General features: G+C 49.3%; 1 protein-coding gene across 2 annotated transcripts in view; it reads left to right on the plus strand.

Annotated features, from left to right (window-relative positions):
- Positions 1-20,181, plus strand: part of LOC125950577 (octopamine receptor beta-3R-like) — a 37,283-nt gene extending 17,102 nt beyond the window's left edge. The window contains exons 4-8 of one of the 2 annotated variants that reach the window (XM_049678690.1): positions 62-337; positions 433-670; positions 6,258-8,064; positions 16,722-16,833; positions 19,954-20,181. In XM_049678690.1, the coding sequence (XP_049534647.1) occupies positions 62-337; positions 433-670; positions 6,258-8,064; positions 16,722-16,833; positions 19,954-20,176 (2,656 nt within the window). In that variant the 3' untranslated portion in view covers positions 20,177-20,181. The remainder of the gene's footprint in view (positions 1-61; positions 338-432; positions 671-6,257; positions 8,065-16,721; positions 16,834-19,953) is intronic. The other variant, XM_049678691.1, reaches the window with a different exon arrangement.
- Positions 20,182-23,836: the final 3,655 nt, after the last annotated feature.

Here is a 23,836-nt window from a genome sequence, read left to right on the forward strand (position 1 = left end):
AACTTAATATGGTTTATCTCCTGCTTTAACCACCATCTTTGATCCGCGACCATTTTCGCAGCTACTTTGCCATCGTGCGACCACTGGAGTACCCGCTGTACATGACGCAACGGACGGTGTTCATGATGCTGGCGAACGTTTGGGTGCTGCCGGCGCTTATCTCCTTCACGCCCATCTTTCTCGGCTGGTACACGACGGCCGAACATCTCGCGACGCTCGCCCTCAATCCGGATCTCTGTATATTCGTTGTAAATAAAACCTACGCCATCATCTCGAGCTCGATCAGCTTCTGGATACCCGGCATCGTGATGGTGACGATGTACTATCGAATCTACAAGTAGGTGGCGGTTTAAAAGGGGGACCTATTGTTGCCTACACTCCATCACTAACTCACTCTGGCAACCATTCGTTTTTGTTTCGTTTGCTTTCCAGGGAAGCGGTACGCCAGCGGAAGGCACTCAGTCGCACCAGCTCCAACATATTGCTGAACAGTGTGCAGATCAACAATGCGTCGAATACGCTGCACGCGAATCATCACCATCACCACCACCACCATCATCATCCGCATCCCCACCATCGGCATCATCACCTGCGTGCGAGCGATTGCGATCTCGGCATCGACATCAAAGACATCCAGCATGATACGCACAGCGAGCTCAGCGATCTGGACGTGAGTGTCACTAGCGAACGTTTCGTTTCGCTTCTTTTGCTCTCTCTCTCTCTCTCACTCTCTTTCTCTCTCTATCAGCTCGTTATTTTACATCCATTATGGAATGTGCGTGTGTGCGTGTATGGTGGAAAAAGGGTTGGGTGGAGTGCCATTTATCCCGATTGTGCAGCCTGGTGGTGACTAATTAATGGACCAGCGCGGTTCGGCGGTTGAGAAGATAGCGTGGGAAGAACCGATAACGAGCAAATTATGCCAAACGCCCGGGGGTTCGCCTCCGGTTTCATTTGGAGCGTTGGTCGCTGTGTTCGGAGGACCTCCCTCCTCTGGGTTAGCGGTAGGGGTGTGGACAAATTAATGGACCTTTAAATGAGCTAAACGGTGGTCGGTGGATCGGTGGCGAAAACAGACAGCTGCTTCATTTGCAACAGCAGATCGCTGCTGTTGATTGGAAGAAGGGTTTTAAACGATCCAAACGAGCTGGTTTCGACTGTTCCGTATCCTAGTTGCTTCCACTGCGACAGTTTTCTTTCTATCGTTAATAGATTATCAGCTACCACAGCTTCAAGAAGGAAGAAAATTATGCTCCGCAGAATTTTGGCTGCATACGATGTTGTTGTTGTTGAAAGGAGTGAACCACAACCTCCACGATGAAACTTATATTGGAAATCGAAAACCTTTGCTGCCGTTAATGAGATAGTATTAAGTATTAAGTGCCACAAGTAATGAGCCGTCGATCAGCCTTTCCGCCCGGTCCAATATGGCTGCCAGATGCGGGACGATGCGGGCTCGGCGTTGGTAATTGGGTTCCGAAGCATCGACCACCATCCGTTTCCCCACCAAGATGTGTTTCGATTCGCGGAAATGGAATGGAAAAATGATTAAATTAATTTTATCTTCGCCTTTCCCGGGCTACCACCAGCGTCTTTAGGGGAAAGAAAAGACGTGGAATCGGTGGCCGTGGCATGGGAAAGGAATTCCCTGTATCGGATAATTAAATTAAGCAGTTTGTTTGTCTGGTCTTTGGGCGTTACTTTTCTTCGAGGAGCTCGAGAGCTAGAGACGCCACTGAGGGCCAGGGGGAAGTAGTGAGAATTGTGGTGTGAAGCATTTAAAGTAATCGAACTGGACCGGTTCCCGCAAGGCAGTCGTATTTTTGATTTGGAGCAAGTATTATGTTGCCTGGTCCAATGGCAGCATCTGGCGATCAGGGTATCAGGCAATCATCAGGCAGCTCGCGCGATGCCTCAGGCTCTGCTCACCCCGTCCTCACACCGTCATCATGATCGGTGGTGGTGACAAATTACAATTCTAAATCCATCAACGCTTCGAGTGAACGATTTCCTTTATCTATTAACTCCTGCACGAGCTCCGTTTTGCCATCGGGCAACGATATAGGGTGCCCCAGTGGAGTCACGCAATCAGTGGGTCCCGAAATAGAACAGACGACAGATTTGAATGAGTGGGGCGCCTCCATCACCATGCGCCTCCATCACTGGGCGCCTCCATTGGCCGATGGCGAGATCGATAACATCGCGTTTGATAGCGTGGGGCCGAGGGCAGTCAGATGACCTCGGGAACATTCATTTCGTGCCCATTCCGAACGCACGCACTGACCTCCCGGGTCTCCAGCACCGGTTACCCGTTTCGGACCGGATGCCCGAAATACTTGCTTACCCTCTTCACAGCGTCGCTCTCGCTCTTTCTTTCGTTGTTTGGTTTATCGTGTCAATGTCAAGGAAAGAGAGAGTGAGTGAGAGAGAGAGAGAGAGAGAGAGAGAGAGAGAGAGAGAGAGAGAGAGAGAGCCCCAAAAAGCCACCGTCGACCAAAACAGCGTGGGCAACATTGCATGCCAGCCAAACGTTTTCCATCGTTTATTTGATTTCCTTTCGACGAAAGCCTTACCTGAAATAGTGGCGCCATTCTCGGTTTCGGGTGGCCAGTTTCCTGTTTGGGTGCGCCTCGTCCTCTCCACCTACCCCAGGGGAACACTTCGCCGAAACGTTGAAGTCGATGATCGGACCAACTCCTTCTTAACTTCTTCTCCTCCTCCTCCTCCTTCTCGACGCCCATCATTGCCAGCAATCAAAAGCTAGCGATCGAAACCAATTCCTATTCCGTGGCGTAAGAAACACGAAAACAATGCCTCCGCCGGAGCAGCACCCCCTCTCTCCTTGGCTTCCATCACCACCTCGGTGGCAGCTTAGCTTACGGCACGCGATTCTTACGCTGCGAACGCTCGAAACGCGATGGAACGCGATTTTGTAGCAGCTAATGTGCGACGATATTTTTAGCTTCTCCGGAGACCGACCGACGCTCGGCCAAAGTGGCACTGTGTGTGTGTGTCTGTTTGTGCGTGCGTATGTGTGTGTGTGTGACACAACGCGTCCTCCAACAACACGGGACAACACCGGTTGTATTGGAGGGCAGGAGTTCGTATCGTTGATTTATGGGAAACGTTTTTTTCTTGCTCCTCTTACTATTCTTCGTCTTCTGCTGCTACTGCTGCTGCTGCTGGATTCCCATTTTATTGGACTGTTTCGGCCAGCATTTGCAGTATATTACCACTTGATTTGGGCCCGGGCTCCGTAAATAACCGAAAGCCTTCACTGACATTTTGGGGTGACTACTGTCACGGCAGGCGGGGGCAGGGAAGAGGGGTTGATGGAAGGGTGGGGAAGGGTGGAGGTAGATATTTATGGCGACTTTCGCCTCTTTCGGCGGGGTTAACGCCGCGGTTAAGCGTATTTTGATTCGGTCCCGGGGAGACGTTTGCCACTAAAGCACTCGGAGCAAATGGAAATGGCGACGGTGACGGCGACGGCCACGACGATAACGGTGGTGGTCGGCGGCATTTCGGAGACGAAAACATATTTTCATGTAAGCAGAAGGCAACATAAAGCGGCTTCGAATCGATTCCAAACCGCGGTTGCTACCGAGTCGTTGTATGATGTCATCATTGGGTGCGTGTGTGTGTGCTGGGTACATTCTCTGATAAGCAAGTCCAGCAATGTCGCGGTATATAACCAGGCAATAGACTGGTACATGACTTTAACTCCCGGCCCGGGGTACCAGATGCTGTGATGCTCGCACACAATGAAACACAATCCCTCTAGTGTGCTCCAGAGCGGCTATCGCTCCGTGAACTCACGCACCGACGCTCAAATCCGTGCACATCCGTGTGATTTCGTTGTACGATATTTCACTTCAAGCCATGCCTGCCAAGCGGCATCCACTGCCTAGCATCCGGCGACTAGTGACATCGCCCATCCCGCTCAGCGGACACTGGACCTGTGCAAACCCTGTGGGTCGCATTGAGCATTGAGGGAGAAAAATGGATGTTTCCTTCTTTTCACCAATCGTCCTTTCGGTATGCGGGGAAAGGGTAGGAAACGGTATCGGAAGGAAATAAATGAGAAGCCATAAACAAGAATCACGTACGACAATTGCTGCTGCTGCTGCTGCTGCTGCTGCTGCTGCTGCTGCTGCTGCTGCTGCTGCTTTGGCACCCTTCGATCCGTCGGTCACGCTGGTCCACCACGATCACTCGCGTCCGTGTACTCTCTCTCTCTATTTCTCTCTCTGTCTCTCTCTCTGTTGGAGGCTGATAAAATTTAAATTACTCCGTTCGTCACAGTACACCATTCCTTCGTTCCTCTGCTTGGAGACATTTGGTCCCTGTTGGGAAAGAGCGCGAGGAGAGAGAGAGAGAGAGAGAGAACAGAGAGAGAGAGAGAGAACGCTGAGAGATGAATCTGTGCTAACTGCACGTCCAGCATGCGAAAGCTGATTGAATGGAATTTGATGGAAACGATGTGCGGCGCGTAATTTATGGGCCACGAAATCGTATTTCTGCTAAAGGGGAACAAGAGAGGAATGCAGCACAAGCAGAGTGAGTGACAGGAAGGCTAAGAGGGGATATTGATATTGAAGGTGAAATAAATTTCGGAGGCACGAAATCATCAGTCAAATCGCGATCTTCGCTTTGATGAGTTTTGGTTTTTAATATTCAAGAGCCACCGGTTCAATCCACAACGACAAGCGACAAACCGAAAACACAATTTAATAAATTCCATGGACTGAAGAGACTTGACTACATAACCCTCGGGAGTCAACCTCCCGGAGTGAGTTGAGCTGTTCCAAAATTTAAGACCGCAAGCCACGGAATTGTCAACGAGCTGAAGCAGCAAACAGTGTGTAAACATTAAGAGAAGGTAAATGTAATATCCAAGAACTGCTGCGTAAGCTCGTTTGCCACATTCTTAGCCCTACCGGCTGCAAATATGTTTCGTGCCATTAGTGGGTCTAAGCGGGTGAGATAAGACTGAATGCTCTAATAACACCAATACTAACCCCACCAACGGCAGCGACCCTTCGCCATTGGTCATGGTCATTGAGCAGCGGCGGCAGTAGCAAGCCCGAACGGTGGCCCGAACAGCGGGGAAATGATAATTCCCTTTGCGGATAATAATCGTTATTAAAGATTAACAATCTGCCTTTTGCTGCGTCCTGCCACCACTGGCGTCGGTGGACGTTGGTGCGTGTTCCGTTTGCTACGAACGAACGTTGTTGGAACTGCCGCGCGATAAGACACAGGAGCCCGGATTTCGGTCGTAAAGTGGTGCTGCCGCCCTGGCCAACGATGCCAACGATGGTGAGGCAGGGTTGCAACAGATCAGATTTCTTCCATTGAATAAGGGGGTTAATCTTGGTAATAGCACTGCTCCAGGCAATAAACGTAACGCATAACCGACGGCAAAGGGGCTGGCTAGGCATTGAAGGCTGTTGAAAGTTTTATGATGTTTCATGGGAATTCGATAAGCTCGATTCGATCGAACGAACGATTTAAACGGTGCAGTTGTGAAGAACCGGGAAGCCAGGGGTGATCGATGGATGGATGGATGGATGAGTGGAAGGTTGGTGGCAGAATGAGCGGTCCAATCGAACGATGGATTGTGCTTTCTTTTGTCTGCCAATCCAATGGAATGTGTGTTTTCCCTTCAAAGATAATGGAATCATTGTCTGTTGAGCATTGAAGTGACGTTACGGTTTGAGAATTTTGCACCCACCAGGATGCAGGGTGGTCTTGGAATATTTTAGGTCTCGGCAAAATCACAGATACTCGTGATCCTTGTCTTCGTTCTGTTTAATGATAGACATCAAGGTTGAATGGCTCTGACTGAAGGGTTGTCGTGGATAGGACGTTCATAAGAGACATGTAAGCTCTTTATTTTAAGTCCTGGAACACAGTCCTCCACTCGAGCCTTCTTATCGATTTGATTATCCATTAGCATTCTTATCTGTAAGAGGATTACAGAACGTGGATAGTGTTTTTTTGAGTTCCATAGGAACATAATGAATTCATAGAAAGTTCGAATCAGAATCCTATGTTCAAAACGTCTATATTTAAGAAGAATCATTTAATAATGTTGAACTGATTAAATTGAGTCGAGATTTGAGTGTTGTGATGCAGAATTATTAAAAGCTAAGGTAGATTGTTTTGTATTTATCTAGTACTCTGTGCCATCTCTAACGCTACTAATAGATCAACATCGATCGATGTTCCACTTTCTTTAACGACTCTACAAGATGCAGGTACCCATCGTGGCGACGGTCGTGAGTCCAGACGACGATTTTCTAGTTCCGTCCTCACCACCGCGACGCCTCAGCCGCAGCAGCATCGATCTGCGTGATCTCGAGTACAAGAACGAAACCAAACTGAAGGGCTCGGACAGCGTTTCGTCCATCTTTCCGCTGCACTACGAGAACAACCTGCGCTACTCCGGTTCCGAACCGATCCACATAAAGGAAGCTCAACAACTGCACCAGCTGCAGCAGCAGCAGCAGCAACAGGCACAGGACCAACAACAGTCAACACCGACGGACACACAGCAACGGCGAGCGTCACGGAAGGACAGCTTCCGGCAGATGAACTTCTTTCAGCCCTTTTTCGCGCGTAACAATCTGCTCAAATCGTACATGCGTGGTTCGGGTGGCGGTAGCGGTGGTACCAATCTCAACAACAACAACAACAACATCCAGAACAACAGCAACATCAACAACAGTAGCAACAGCAGCAGCAATCGGCGCTCGGTGGAGCGCAACAACAAGAACAACGACAATCGTTCGCACAACAACATCCTCGATCTGATCAACGTGGCGTCGACGCTGAACAAGGACTCGGAGAAGGAGGTCAACACACACAAACGTCACCAGATGGCGGCCAGCGAGTCCGACTTCCTGACGATGATCGAGAAGCAGCGGCAGCGGCTGGGCAAGAACACCAACAGCCTGAAGAACTGCAACAAGGACGAGAAGGAGTTGATCTACGCGCTCAGCGATTCCGATTTTAGTGCCGCGTTTCAGAAGCGATCGAGTGGCGCGACGGACGGTGCGACGAAGAATCTCGAGATGCCGAAGGATGGTATCTTTAAGATCGTCCTGAATGACGCGAGAGAGCAAACGAATGAGTCCGACGGTGGCGTTGGTGGTGTTGGTGGTGTCGGGCTTGATGGTGGTGGTGATATAGTGGGGGAATCATCCGTAGCGGGTGCACCAACGATGGACACACCGGACATACTGATCGGTTGCTTCGATCATGGGTTTAGTAGTTCTCGACCCTCGGATAGTGGAAGTAGCCCAACGGTTAAGGAGCTTCTGGCCGATGAGAGTGTTCCGATTCGTACTTCGAGCCTCAAGCTTTGTTCCACGGCCACGGTGGGTACGCCAGTGGATAGCGAAGGGCCACCGAAGGTGATTGACCTGATATCGACAATCGGAACACCGCCACCGACGGTGGCCATCAGTCCCGCGAAACCCCAGAGCGCTTCGAACCGTCCACCGATCACGGGGGTTAATGGCATCGTGACGCACGACAATCAGCTGATGACCGCCGTTACCGTCGGTTCACTCAGTGCCCGGTGTAGTCCGGTAAACATTCAGCTGAGCGAAGCATCGACCATTTCGCTCGATCTGGTGGCCACTAGTCCGAAGGAGAAGTTGCCGCGCGTACCAACATCGGCACCGGCCACCGTCACGACGATCGACATCGCGAGTGAGATGCTGATGCTGACCGAACAGAATCCGGACATTGTGATCGATAATGGTGGGGCGCACAGCAATACGGTTTCGATGTCGCCGGTTTCGAAACCCGTCACACCGTCGCTGGCACCTTCCATTATGACGCCTTCGCCGCAGCATCCACGGCTCGGCCGGAAACGGCAGTCCTCGACCGTGACGTACAACATCAACGTCATCAACTTCCAGACCAGCGACAACCCGGACGATGATGGCAGCTACCAGCTGAACAATCGGAGCGGCGGCGGCGGTGGTGGCTACGGAGGAACGGGCGGTGGTGGCCCCGGGACGGCCGGTGGACGCTCGAACAGTTCGACGAGTGAGTACCGTATTGCTACCTGTCCGTATCTGTCCTGTCCTTTCTTTGTCCTTCTCTTCCTTCTTTCTCGCTCTCTATCTCTCTGTCTCTCTGTCTCTCTGTCTCTCTGTCTCTCTATCTGTCTCTCTGTCTCTCTTGCTCTCCTTCGCTCTGTTTCATCATCCAGTTTGCCCTCTTTCGATGTGGTCTCGATGGGTTCTTGTCCAAAGTATTCGTTAAACAAAGGCACAAACAGCTCTTCTCCTTGTCACTAGAACGCATCTCTCCAGCACACGCAGCACCTTATCACTCTCTCTCTCTGCCTCTCTCTTTCTCTCTCTCTCTCTCTCTCTCTCTCTCTCTCTCTCGCTCTGTCTCTCCCATTCTACAACACTCTTTCTTCATCGCCATCACCGTTTTGTACTTTTATGTTGCGAAAATCGTGTTCCGTTTTCATCATTTCTCCTCAATCTTTGTCAATCCAAAATGGTGAATGGCGCCGGTCGACAGACTTGAAAGCCGAAGGTGAAACAGGTGTACATCATAAATGCGATACTCCATTTTTGATCGTTCGCTTCAAATGTCGCCTGATCGCCAATACATTCTAAGGTTCTGAGGATGGATTAGTGTTTCCAGTTTCTAATCAATCACCCAACATTAAAACGACATTGCTCCTCCCCTCCTTCCTGATTGCTCTTTCATCTCATTCCTCGTGTGTGTGTGTGTGCGAACGACATTAAAAATACATTGACATTCCTCTCATCCCTCCCGGCTTTCGTCGTGTTCGATCACAAGCGAATAGGTGTTCCCCGCGTTCCCATGGTTTAGTGTGTTTATGTGTCTGCCTGTGCGTGTGTGTGTGTGGGTGTGAATGTAAAAGATGCTCTAATAGTACTACTACTGCATCTAAACTCCATTTACGCTCCGAAATGGACCTCACCCTCGAATGCGCGATGTCATTAGTGTAATCTTTTCTCCGCCCAAGGTGTTGTCCCCAGATTGTCGGCTTACCGGTCACATCGGAGCTAACAATTATCGCGTAACAGTCTGCCCAAGCATCTGCCTCCTCGAAGTCCTGGAGTCTTGAGTCACAGACTAGGCTCTCAAGTGTAAATGTGTTTTTACTCCCAAATCCCTTATGTCCATACTGTCGCACACAAATACATTAGGAAAGCACGCTCTTCCCCTAGATTGTTTAAGTGTGTCTTTTATTTTCCCATCCTTGCGTGTCCGTGTGTCCGTGTGTGTTTGTACGTGTTGGTCGATTTATTACTTTCCGCGTAATCCTCCACGTGTAGGGCATATTGTTGACATTCGCCTGTTTCCACCGTTCCACCTGTCGATCCTGGTTCCTATCTTGTTTTGACCGGCTTTAAGAAGACCGTTTTAAGAAGCTTTTAAGTGTCGGATTCGATTCCATAAGCCGCTGAGCAGTGAGATTGAAATGCCTGAAGCAAAACAAAACATTGCTCGCTTCAAAAAGAGAACGCTCTCTTGCAGCGCTGCTCGAAATGCTTCGTTCCATTTTTTTTATTTTGAAGCAAAACATCATTATAAACGATAAAACGGCCCGAATGAACGATGATAAGAGATTTGGCAATTCGCTGAATGTCGCTCCTCTCGCACCGGTGCGGCTAATGGAGAATTTAATTACACAATGCCACAGCGTAGGTACAACAGTACGAGCTTCCGATGCGGCGAGACCGTTCCGTTGCTGGAGATTTTCCCACGAAAACATTCCTCTACTGAGTGGCGACTGTTAAGGGTGTGTGTGTGTGTGTGTGTGCGCGAGGGTAGGATGGGGCCATAATGAAGGTAATAAGCACAACTGTCGAAGCAACAGCGTGCAACAGTCTGTCCGATACGCTTCATATGTTTACGCGTCTGCACCTGGGCTGAGATAGCTGCCAGGCGCCACCGGCCGAATGAAACCGAGGTTCCATTTTGCAAACAGCCCGCACCGCAATTCATTATAATGTTTGCTCCAGCAGTCCGGGAACGAACGAAGCGGACGGAACAGTGCCGTGTGCCGTGTGCCGTGTGAGAGCGAACATCATCAATCGCATCAGCTGCCAGGCGCCTCCATCCAATTGGGGCAGCAATTTACGGACAAATATTTTGGGTTTTAATAAAGCTTAGCAACATTTTCTGAACGCCCACTGGTGCCCCTCCCTTGCCTCTTCTCGTACGCCGGGATCGAACAATAAATCAGTGATTGGAGTGACCAAAAAAACGAACGAACATGCACCCCTCGCCCTATAGGAGCACTCGTTGGAGCTGGCCGTGAGAACCTGAAATTTGCCTCTTTTGTTTTTGGGTGTTTCCATTTTGGGTGTTTCACCTTCGTACACCGGGAGCCGGACTGGGTAGTACTCCCGCTTCCTGCTGGAGGTGGATCCACATCCGTGGCGAGTGCGATTATGCGGCCTTCCCCAAGTACAAGTTGTAGAAAAGTTGATTAAAAAGTTGCTCCATGATGGAGGATTAAATCATCGCGCTCACATTTAATGAGTGTGCTGGTGGTGGTGGTGGTGGTACATCCGGTCTATGCTACGGGGTTTTTCTTGTTGTTGTTGGAGCGGCCAGGGCTCGGAAGGAAATGATTTCGTTTCATTATTTGCATTGACGCTCTGGCTCTGGCTCTGGTCCGGATATGATGCCTTGGTGCTCCTGTTGCTGTTGCTGTTGTCTTGCTCACTCCAATCCGAAGAGAAGCGTTATGCTACCTGCCCGAACCAGCGAATGTAGATGTGTGTTGCCATAGTGATGAACGGTTGAACTTTTTCGCCCGGGAAACCAGGCCATTAAAATTGAGTCAGATGGAGGAGGCTTAAGGCCTGGGATTATGGGATATCGAGAGCGTTTTGCGCTGCTTTATCCAATTGTGGTTCTGTGCGGTGCTTGTGGTAGGTAGATTGACGTTGATCACCGTGTCTTGGGGAGGGTGGCTGTAGCGAGTAGCTTAACAGCTTCCAGCGACACCCAAGCCTACTTTAATTCAATCGTGAAACCGTGAACCGTGGCGTCTTCGTGACGCCTTCGTGTCGAAACGTCAAACCGTATATTTTAAGAAGCTGAAGGAGTATGGAAGAAGCCGCCTTGAATGGTAACACCCACTGGGACGGTGTCAATGACGCAATTAATGCTTATTCATCGTAGCCAGCGATGACAGCGATTCTTGGCGCTGCTTTCACCTGAGATCACTGTAAATAAGACATTCGCTTTATCCAACCGATCCACACGCACACTCACGCTCATGCTCGAAAGCTCTTTCACTCTTTCCCCGTACGCGCCATGGCGAAATGGATTTATGATGTTGCTTTTCAATGTCTCTAAGTGCTGTCGGTCCCTCGTCAACGTCATCAACCTTCCGCGAGTGGGCGAGGATGGTGGTGGATGGTTGTGACAGGCAGGGGTAGGGGGAGAAGGGCAACCTTAACCTTCGCGCTCTGCTCAGCATCTCAGCTCAGCGTGAGTCAATATTGTGCCATTACGTTATGTTTGTTTAAAGGCACGAAAACAGCTGCATTCATTCGCGCGCACAAACGCACACACACACACGCACACATACAGTGAAAGCGGTTGGTGAGGAATACATTTTTAAACGTTTTCATCTTGCGCATCAGCACAACGGCCAACGACGTTATCAACCCGTAGGACGAAAACTCCCGGAGCTGACACTCCAAATGGCGTTACGAATACGGAACGCCGGAATGCCTTCTGTCCGCCGTCGATGGGCGTCGAAAGCAAACAGCAAACATGCATGGGGAAAACTATATTGGAAACATATGCAAATCATGTCCCCGTCCACATGTTTCTCCTACTGTTCTCCTTCCTTGCCCTTTTCGGTGTTGTGAGTGAGTGAAATGAAGGACTACTTCTGTTAGATGTATATGCTTGTTTGGGTGGGGGCCGTATGTATCCCTCCAACAGACAAGTGAACTCCCATACCCCCATTCTCTTTTTCTCACTGAGCCCGTGGTCTTCTTTTTGATTGATCTGTGCCCAGAACTGGGACTCCGTCCGGAGCCTTGGGTTTGCTTAATTCTCGTGAGCGTTGTGCGTAAGGTTTCACCGAGTATCCGCGATGGGTCCGGTTCGGTGCCATGATTGATTGATATGCTTCTGACTAATGATCGACGAAGACGACGAAAGCAACGATACGCCGCACGCATTGTTCGTCTGCATCTTTCATGAACACTCTACTTTACGCACATTATCGCCACCACCACCACCACCACCATCAGATAAGTCGCACCGTGGACTGGGGGAGGGTATCTTCTTCGCTTTTTGCTCTTCTTCCTCGGTTGTTTCTATCCCATTTTCCCTTTCGCGGCTACGATTTCGGATCCTTCACTGGCGCTGCGTTATCCTTCCCCATCATTCTTCTCTTCTGCCTTCCGTTTCTATTGTCGCTTTTTCTTCCACTCTTTCGCTCAACTTCTCTTTGGCTGTCTCTCTCTCTCTATCTCTCTCTCTGTCGCTCTCTGTCTCTTACTTTCCCATTCTATCCCTCTTGAAAAGACTACGAGTGCGTCTACCTATGTATTTGTGTGCGTGTGTGCGTGTTTGTTAGTTTTTTCTTCTTATTTTTCTTCTTTTCCCCTTCAATTCCGCCCTTCTTTACCCCCTACCCCTTTGGCGCTGGGACTGGGGCAACCACGAACGAAACTACGAAACTACGGATCGAAAATCAATGCCAAAAACGTGGAACCGAATCCTTCCGCGACACACCAACACACACACACACGCGACGACGACGACAGACTCGAGCCAGAAGCATCAGCGCCGTGGCGCCATCTGCATTGTGATCAACAATGATAATGTGGTGCACGCGAACGACACCGACACGGATCTGGATGATGAGTGTGGAGGCCACTGTACCGGATGTGGTCCAGACTGTTGTGGTGGTGGTGGTGGTGGTGGTGGTGGTTGTGCTGTGACCTGTAGCGATGGTCCGGGCGGTGTCTGTGGTTGTTGCGGAAGCGCTTGTCAGCAGCAGCAGCATCAGCACCACCAACACCATCATCAGCATCAGCATTCACACAACCAACAGCATCAGCAGCAGAGGCAGCAGCAGTATGGCCAATCAAGCTGCTGTATGGCGGGACGCCATCATCATGACGACGGTTCCGGGGCAGCTCACTGTCGCCATTACAAGTTCCGCAAGATCATGTGCCTCTGGAACCATCTGAAGCGTTACGGTAGGCTGCGGCGTACGGCGTACTGTCCCGCGGCACGGCACCGACCAACCGACCCGATGGCCGTAATGGGGACGAGTTGTCCGGGTCCGGCCACCGGTGGTAGTACCGGCAATCGACTAACCGTTCCACCGGCCAGCCCCAATCCGCCCGGTTGCCGGATTCATTCGCGTTGTCCCAGCGTCGGCTGCGCAGAAGGTCAGTTGCCGCAGATTGCCTACTCCAGCGGCGCACTATTCCGCATTTGCCCGCCATGTTGTTGCCTGCTGCCATGTTTCGTTACTGTTACTGTTACTGTTGTTGTTGTTGTTGTTGTTGCTTCTAGTGCTTTCTCCCCGCTTGCGTTCTATTGCTTGCACGCGTTCCTGCTAAGCTTTTCCTGCACTCACACCCTTATGCGCTTCGACAGTCTGCGTCCGTTTCGTCCATGTCTCTTCCATTGCATCCGTAGCTTTTAGTGCACCAACACATCACTACCTCTGCCTCTGACTCTGCTTCTGCTTCCGCTTCCGCTTATCCCTTAGCAAAAGAGGCTCATTAGGCTGTTGGATGACACTTCTTAGCTTAGCACAGCTTCGTTCGTTGTTCGTCGATCGAGTCATCGTAGTCGTCATCACATGTTAGCGTTTCTGTTAATGCTACCATTCCATTTCAACGCATCGCCATCGCCGTAGTAGAGACCCATACTATTCGCTCGATAGCTCGTAGGCTATAGTGCCTAGCAGTGCAATTGTTTCCACCGTTGCGCGTCCAAACACATGGTTGATAACACACACATACACACACTAACGTTCGTCCATTCCGTGCCATCCATTGGTCCAAGTGAGATCGTGCTAGCTGCTCGCTGGAGAAATCTAACAAAACATTTAGCAGAATAGATTTAGTGCCAAACCTATTGCCAATGGCTACGTGATGACGTGTGACAGTGCGAATGCTGGGAATGCTTTGCAAGCGCGTTGATACGTTAGCAATAGGGTGCAAGTGAAACACTCCCCTCAACTGTTGGTGGTCATGCGTCGATAATGCAAGATTGCGGGACCGAAAATGGCTTCCCATTCTGATACCTCTTGAAGTGAGAATGAATTGGAATTGTGCAGCAGACGACACGAGTTAACATCGCATCGGAATGCAATGCTAGTCGTGCATTGTGGCTTCTTGGTACATTAGAACTCATGAGTAGTAAAGTAGTGTACAGATTAATAGGCAGATAGAAACTTCAAATGCGATCCATCCAGATATAGGCACGTCCTTATCTTTGCATTCTAGATTCAAATGCTATCAATGTGCCAGTTTGCAACCGTTCCATCAACTTCGTTCTTTTCAACTACAGTCAAGCTATACGCTACCCGCGCAGTGGCATCAATTGGTAAATACTAGCGCGCCATTATCACTCCAGATAGCGCCCGCATCATGCTCCACCGGTCAAGGATAATAGCGTCATTGGATCCATCTGCTTCGGGTTTGCGATTATTAAAAGTAAACGATGAAGAAAGATAAATTGTCTTTTGCTCCGTTTTGCGATAATTTATCTCCTGCCGCTTCACAGCAAGGGTCCAGAAAATGAAGCTAGTAGTCGTGAGAGAAAGACAAAGAGAGAAAGAGAGAGAGAGAGAGAGCAAGCGCGCTAGTTATGTCAATTTGGACCTTCGTCCAGAGTGCTCCCTCCTTTGCTCGGTAGAGGTTTCAATTGCGTGAGTGCGAGCAAAAGCAAACTCCAACAATTACCAGCCAGCCGACAGACCGCCGGGCGTGCCGATCTTTTAAAGACGCGAGTCATACGAAACCCCACCCTCAGAGCGATGGGGCAAGCGAAATGATAGCGGTTTGCGTTTTTGCCTGCCCTGCATGCTAACGAGATCGCCGGTCGGCAGCGGGGCGCCACCCTTTCTAATGTTTTCTCCTACCGTGGCTGCGCGGAACGCAGACCACCACCACCAGCATCAACAGCATCAGCAGCTGCAAACCACTGAAATGTTTGGTGTGGTTTTCCTCTCTTCCGGCCTTTGCTGGCCGCTTCGTTATTGCGAGGTAGCGGTTTCGCGCGAGCTGCGTGCTCCTTCGTTGTAGCAGCTAAACAAGGCGCTGCCGCCGTCGTCGCTGTTGGTCCCGGGTATTGGTTGGTTTTAATCCCGCAGATCCCTGAGGGTCACGCTGACCAACGCAACCAAGACGGTTCTCTCGGGTCGGTATTGTTTAACATGACCTTTCGTGCTTAAAGGAGATAGAGAAGCGCAGAATTCCACAAGCAATCATAATCGGTAGCGAGTCAGTCAGTCAAGAATAATGCCCATTTTATATACAGAAGATGCTCCATTTAATGGATTTATCTCGAGGCACATTTATGCGGACAAGGTTAGGATCTCCGATGGGGTCCATTAATTCATGTCGCGATCAGAAACCCTTGAGCTCGCTCCCCTTCTTAGTGTACCCTTAGTGTGCGAGAGAAGCATTATGCCAAGCGCCAAAAATAATGGTTGCATTAATATTTAGATAAGCCATAAAGCCCTTTGATCGATTATCGTCTGTTTGGTTAGTAATCCGCTTTGCGTATAGGGTTTCTTATTCATGCGTTTAGACACATATCTTTGCACATCTTTAACAATCTACCGTTGCCATTTGTTAAAGATGCATCCAGGAGCGTAGATCGAAACCGAAAAGCTCTTTAAGTAGCTGGATGAAGAGCAGTTTATTATCGGCATCCTACTCCGTGACCCTTAGCCTCTTCGACATAACTTTCAATATGCTTCATTCGTTCTCTACACACACACCATTGCTCGTTAGCATCGAGAGTGAAGATGCATCGAACCTAATTGAATTATGAGATCCTTACCAGTCAGGCCAGGGTGTAGGAAAGGCAACCGGAAGGCATCTTAAAACTTTAGCTATCAGAGGAGTGGAAAAGTTTCACAGAGCAGCGGCTGCGGCGGCGAGGAAATGGAAAAACAATTTGAAAACTCTTGCTGCGCACGTATGAGGCGCACTCCCGGTGCACAGAGATCGAATGTTTCAATCCGATCTGCGCTTCGGTTTTCAAGCACCAACTAGTACGTTGGTTACTTTGTGAAGATGATACTCTTCACAAGTTTCATGATTCCATCGGCAACAATCATCATCATCATCATCATCATTGCACCAGGCCGTTGCAAAAACACTTGTAAACTCTTGTAAAGACGTTCCCTTTTTGCATTTTCACCCACGGCGATGGGTTGCGTTTGGCGTTTGGCCAGCGTTCTATGCCATTGATTAAGTTATGTTCACCAGCTAACGTTCGTTCCCGGTGTTTTTCTTTCTTTTCCCTTCATTGGCTTCTCCTGAATCCGTCACCTGGCAAACGGCGGCCACTGGACATCGAAACGGACATCAAACAACATCGCGTCCGGATGCTGTGAAAATGGAAAATGGGTTCGCTCTGTTGTGCCGTGCATGTGCCGCTGCCGGAAATCTAATTAAACTCCACATCAATCGGACGGACATCAGGCGGCACATCGACCCGGCCGGCCAAAGGATGGCGGGCGGAGCATAAGGCCGCCCGTACGCTCGGCATCATCATGGGGGTGTTTCTGCTTTGCTGGTTACCGTTTTTCCTCTGGTAAGTACGAAGGTATCGAATCGCGGGTCTGGTTCTCGTGTTCGAGTTGCGATCGGTATCGGTTGGGAGATGAAAGCTTCGGCATGTCGAGCATCGTACGGCTGCCGACGGTCGCGAATTCAATTACACTCCCGGTGAAAAGGTGAAATTCAAAATTGTTGTTGATTTTCTTTTGTTGCTGTGATTCTTCGCGCAAAGAGAAGGTTGATAAGGGTCGCGATCGATTGCATTCATGGTCACGATATGGATGCTCTTCAGTAAGCCCCTGAAGCATTGGAACTCAATCCCAGTCCATAATCCTACTTCCCGGTTCCCGGAAATTCTTACCACAACGAATTGTACTAATCGTCCAAGAAATGCACTTTATTGCACCATACCGACCACAGACCGGGATGCAGCAACACAAACAACAAAAACAACCACAAACAACAACTACTACACACAAACCACACACACTTCTCCACTTGGTTGCGAGCAGGAATTTAATTACAAATGGCCGCAGCAAATCGATTTGCAAATGCGTTCCCTTTTTCGAACAACCGAAACATTTGCGCCGATCGGAGCATCGATTCGAGGTAGCAAAAAGTAGCATCTAAAATACATTATTTGCACCCCGTTTGACCGCTGCAAGTACGCAGAACTCACCCAGGGGGGGGATCGCATAAAAAGCGCAATTGCTAATGCAGTTAGAGCATCGATAAGCTTCCGGTAAGCCACCGCTGTGCAGCTGTTAAACCGATCCAGGTCCATCCCATCCACAGCTTATGATGCAATTAGCACCGCATAGAATGTGCTCGTTTAATAAGCGCCGAGTGGAAGCGTAATGATTGCAAATCAAATCAAACAGCAACACAACACCAACCGTTGCACCGACACCGACGTTGCTCTCCCGGAAACTTTTTCCTTTTCACGCGATTTCCTCCAGCGGCATCGGCTTTCCGGTTCACAGGAATCGACATTGCATCGGGGTGTCGCGATGTTTTTTTTTAAATTTTTTGCGATGGCACGAACGGAATGGTGGACGCTCTAATTGATTGACTGATTTGCGATGATGATTAAACCGGGACCATCCTCCAAGGGAGGGTAACGTGCCTGGTCGGGCGTGGGACATGAATTGCGTTAATTGAACCTCACTTCTCCCGGTCCCGGTGAACTCTCTCTCTCTGTCTTTTTACACATTTTTCGGCTTTCTGCTTTTAATTGTTAATAAAGCCTGTTGCTTCCTGCTTTGCAAATCCCTCCATTACGTTCGATTTTCAACACGATTTTCATTTGAGGTGTTTTTCCGTTCCGTTGCTCGCGTTCCGAGCGACGTTCTGGGTGCGACCGAGAAACCGCTCACCTAATTGACCACGATGGATTCAATTTGCAGCAATTAAACCCGTTTATGCGAAGCGTTGTGGGCCGGGCGAGGGGTTTACAGTGGGCCCCGAGGGGTTGATTGTTTGAATTAAAAGCGCCAGCAGCAGGTGAAGCCCAGCCTGCCAGCTGCTACTTGCCGAGACCTGTCGAGACCGATGGAAGTGAATTACAATTAAATGCCTCAAAAATGTCTTGACATTCCATTAGTGCTTGGTTGCTTGGATTCGATAATGGATCCCAGTGTGTTCCAAGAAGCAATCCGTGGAGCAGGATCCGTTCCGCGTTGACCGTCTTTGCGTTGCATTAAAGTGGTGCGATTATTCCTAATGTACCGTAACCTGAGCAGTTGCTCCGGGAATCTATTCCACGGCGAAACATCCATCGCTGCATTCCGGTTTTTGGGAAGGAAAGTGCTTATCCGCTCGGCGTGGCGGCCGTAATGTGGACGGTGACGACGCCACCAACCCAATCCGACGATGGCAGAACATCCATCTTCGGTTTCACACGTTTCCTTACATGGCGCTCGTTAGTGTTGAGCCGGTGCGAGGATTATCTGGCACCGGCAGGATGGTGATGAAGATGATCCTTCCAATACAACCGCCGCCGGTCGTCGGCCGGTTATGAAAGTTATCCGAAACATTCTAGCACGCGATGCGTAAGTGGTTGGTGCCGGGGTTTTGCGGGATGTCTTATGAGGATGCTTTTCCAAGGAGCAGGGGAAGGGACTGAACGTAGGCCGCGAGCGTGGTTCGTTGGCTTCGTCGCAGCGAAGCGTCTTTGGTGTAGGGCGATGGTTTATCGTTGAAATATGAACTGGCTTTTGAGGGTTCCCATTTTTTTTGTTTCTTTTGGAGCTTCCAGGCATCAACATCGAGCAGACAGGCCGGGGTTAACAATGGAGTTCCCGGGGCCCCAGTGCCGGTCCCAACCCACGCTCGTTACGCGACACACACACACACACAACCACAGGAGACGACCATCAACCATTCGACAGTACTGACGACCTGACGACTGACGAAGGCGAAGGCATTCTCTTTCGCTTTAAGTGGCTATCATTCAGGTGAAATGTGACCAATGTTTTGGGTGGATTAGCCCACCGCCCGGGCGGTGGAGGGTGAACGGAACGGTGGACAAATTGAAACATAAAAAGACATGTCCAAAACTTTACAGACAAGTTCCGCAGGGGAGAGGAGAACCTGGGCTCTTCGTTATCTTCGTCCTGAGCACTGATTAGTTGACGTTGTCGTGTCACGTTGCCCGTCGCCACCGTTGTCTTTCGCGAACCTCGGCGGAACTCGAGGAAGCATTTGTCTTTAAAAATGGACACCAAAAGGGGGTGGAGAGAGAGAGAGCGACAGAAAGAGAGACGCGCAATCGGGCTTTTGTGGTTTTCTGCTTGGTGCCGGTGTGCCAATCGCTTACAACTTCTGGTTTCACAAAATGGCCGTCGGCAGAATGGTTGTTTGTTTGAAACTCGTTGTTGTACCAGTCTGAATGCATCGCGAACTTTAAGTATTAGACAAGCTTCCTGGGGGGGCAGGTTTTCAAGGTTATGACTCAAGGTATTGTTTCTGTAATCATACTTAAGCAACATTTTGGGGGAAATCGAACGGTGAAACAGATTCAATAAATCATTTTGCATCGTTAAGAGAATATTGCCCGCCATATTGGCATATTTATTGCCCCGAGAGGGATCAATCTTCATCACCATCATCATCAACGGTCTTTTTGACGCTTCTCCCCCTTTCTTCACCGCAGGTATGTCATCACGTCGCTGTGCGGTGAAGAAGCGTGCCCGTGTCCGGAGGTCGTGATTACGGTACTGTTCTGGATCGGATACTTCAACTCGACACTGAACCCGCTCATCTACGCCTACTTCAACCGCGACTTCCGGGAAGCGTTCCGGAACACCCTGCAGTCGCTGCTGCCCTGCTTCGTCCGCCGTAGCCCGTACGGTGGCCACAGTGTCTACTACGTGTAGTATTAAGCGTGTATCTGTGATTGTTTCCTGCGTTGTTGATGTGGTCACGCTCCCGAGTGAGAGAGAGAGCTGAAAGAGAGAGAGAGAGCTGAGAGAGAGAAAGAGAGAGAGAGAGAGAGAGAGAGAAAGAGAGCTGAGAGAGAAAGAGAGAGAATCAAGAGAGAGCTGAGAGTGAGAGGAAACTAAAATGTTTCACCCGAAAGCATTGATCCCATAGAGACGGCCTACTGTGTGCCAAGAGCAGATTCCTCCATTGCTGCTGCTGCTGCTGCTGCTGCCACTTCCGTTCCATGGTTTTGGGGCTCTGGGGCTCCTAGCTCCCAGCACCCCCGTGCCCTGTTCGGCCACCGGTAAAAGTGATCGTGGCCGGCTTATACTTTGTGCTGCATAATTGAACAGCATCAACGGCGTTGAAAGTGTGGTTGAGGTGGGAAAAAATGGGATTTTTTTTCTTCTGTTGCTTCCGTCGTGCCTCCAGGGAACCGACTGGAGCCCCAACCGACGACGGACGGTCTGGTTCGAAATCGAATTAGACAGCAGTGTGTGCGAGCATTCGAAATGGAACCACCACCACCACCAGCCGGCAGGCAGGCAGACAGGTGGTCAGGTGTGTGACAGTCTGCGCTGTTTATCGTGCGGAATACCGTTGGGACGTCCTTACCCACAATGCACAGCAGCCCAACCCCATTGGCCTCGTCGTCTGTTGTCGGCTTATGCGCAGACAGCCAAACCTCACGAGCAGAAGAGGAAGAACAGTGGCCCCGGCTGCTTTGATCAATTTTCACGCCCCTGACACGCTGGGGATGGTTGAGCAAATATTGGCACACGCCAACGCCGTGGTGTATTGAAATGTTGCGCCACCGCCACGCCGTTCTCGGGCGCTGTTTGACTACTTCTCAGGCAACACGCACCTGGCATCCGCGTGTCATCTGATTTGGCTGCGTGGACTCAGGCTGGAGGGAGCAGAGGACCTGAGAGGTGGCGTTTGTCCTGCTCTTAACATTATTTACCCAACCCAAGCGGGTCGTCTCTTTCCACTACCCCCCTCCCCACCTGTTTGAATGTGGTGACTACCCTGTTGCCGATGTAACGTGTCTCGTGTCATGCCGAGAGGGATAACGGCATAAAAAGAGCAACAGCGGAACAGACGAACAAAGTACCGCCGAATCGAACCGCTTGATCGGATTTCAACAAACGCGCAACAATCAATATTGGTGGACAGCGAAAAGCAAACAGCGCTTCGGCAACACGGTGTAAGTGCACTGGCGGAAAACCCCGAACCGGAAAACAAGAGGCTTTGTTGTGGCGCAGATGAAGAAGAGGGTTGCCGTTGGAAGGAAGGAGGACGAAACAGCAACAGGGAGGAAAAATCATCAGGCAGAAATATACATGCGTCAATGGCACGCACCAGATAGTGGAGCATCATAAATGTAGCAATAATAGTTGTTATCAAGAGAATGAACCTATTCGTTGAGTCTGAAGTAGAAGAAGGAGGAGGAGGAGGAAGGGAGGAATCATCGTCATGGCCCAATCACGGTCCAAGCGCATAGAATAGATAGATGTCATTAGATGGTTCACGATATACACGAAAAGGGACGCTTAACATGGGGCGTTAGGGAGGAGATATAATATCAAAACAGAGTGCATGTTAATTGATGTTAAAGATCGCTTAGTCGTAGTCAAAAGTACGAGAAGGAAGGATCATCAGTAGCGCTGTCGATGATAGAATAGCTTAGTCGATATTGGTTGTTTCCAAAGTGAGTCCAAAGAAGATCGTCTCTACAATATATAGTTCATTGCGTAAGCGAGCAGAGGGTGACACATGTATGTTGATTAGGCGCCTGCGAAAAGTTTATCGATTTCTTGTTCTAAAGAAACTAACGATTAGTTCATCGATTTCTGTTCGATTGACTGTACCGCTTGCTAGAGTAGGCACTTGGCAAAAGCCTCGTTGTGTCCTAGGCAGGCAGCGAAACGACTTCTTCGTTGCCATGGCGCACACCACGCACTGCACTCTCTCTCTCTCTCTTTTCTTCCTTTCAGACAGTGTTATCCCGTACGATCATCTAACTGACAATCCGCTGCATACCGGGGAAGCGGCACTGTAGGTCACTATGTAGCAAAACGTCTAGCTATGCTATGGAAACTAATGGAAAACAGTGCGTTAACCGTGTATTAGGTGTGCATCGTGTGTAGGCGTGCCCTGTCTAGGTGTGTATGAGGCATGTTGTTGGTAGTTAAGAACACAGAGCATATTTATCAGACTTGCCACACGATTGAACAGGAAATGTACATCTTGTACGGTACGGTGGTTCCAATTTTGTGTGCGTGTGTATGCGTGTGTGTGTGTGTGTGAGATGCATGCAGATTTTCGAAAGCCGTAGGTGAATCCTTTATCAAACACTGGTTTGTAGCAAAACGGAATGTCGAAAGGAAGTAGCAACATTTCAGTGAGAAAAAGAAATCATAGTATAAGACAGCCAGACGGGTACGATTCATCATTCCAACTGAATGTTGAATATCATTAGCGTGTAAACTATTGCGTTTAGTTGATAGATAAAACGGGACGGGAGATGAACGTGGGAGTTTAGCTGTAATAGGATGTGTGCTTAGAAGGGCCAATGCCAATGAGGTACTCTTACTGCTAGCTAGTGTTGGTACATCTGTACAGAGCGGTATGTTTCCATATCCCAACTCACCTTCCCATTCTCATACACACACACACACACACACTAGAGGCAAATGGGCAGCCGAGATGCAACGCTGAAGCACAGTAATCATTACGAACCATTACGTGTCACTGTTTGGTGTTATTGTGTAGAGTGAACCACGCCGGCCATGTATGTAGTGAATGGCAGCTTTTGGAATTATTTTAGAAGCTTTTTGGAACCAATCTTTGAGCCTAGTTTGAGTCAAACTGCCTGACCGGACGCCTAACATATAACATACAGTACGAGTGGCCGCCGCTAGTAAACAGAACCGATGTTACCGATGTTGATGTTCGAAAGGAATCCCCCAGGCTGGCGAGCATGCAGCATGGGAATGGGATGTAGGTGTCTTGCGAAAAAAAAAAAAACCCAATACTGAGCGTGCAGTGTAAGTGCCGTGTATGAGCCGTTAATAAAGACTGTCGAAAATAGAGCAAAATAGCCCCTAACAACATGCGATGCATTTGTTTTTATGTGTTTTTTGGCATTTTATAGCAACTGTTTTTTCCATTTATAGCAACCCATTCGACCGGGTCGGGAAATACAGACCGAGCAATGGAGGCGCATGGTTTTTATGCTTTGGGAAGTTTTTCACGGATTTCATGGTGCTTTCATCCGATGAATTTGCCACGAAGAAGGTTCAGCAAAGTTTAAATATCAGTGGTTGGAATTGAAATGTTTCGCTTAAAGTAAGCAAGGTTGTTCATGTCCTCTCGCAATCTCAATAATGAGCAGCTAGACTCATTGTACATTATTTAATGTTTTAGTTTAAATATTCATTGATAATTGAAAATAATAAAAAACTTTCTCAAATTATCTAAAAAAAAAACATTACTTTTTGACGAATATAATTCTTGGGCACATTAGTGTAGCTTACCTCGCCATCTGTTAGTGAACAGAGATACTAACTCGCATACTATTCGCAAGGTAGCGCCATCTACATGCAAACGAG

This window comes from Anopheles darlingi, chromosome 2 (genome assembly GCF_943734745.1).
Source record: "Anopheles darlingi chromosome 2, idAnoDarlMG_H_01, whole genome shotgun sequence".
Taxonomy (NCBI): domain Eukaryota; kingdom Metazoa; phylum Arthropoda; class Insecta; order Diptera; family Culicidae; genus Anopheles; species Anopheles darlingi.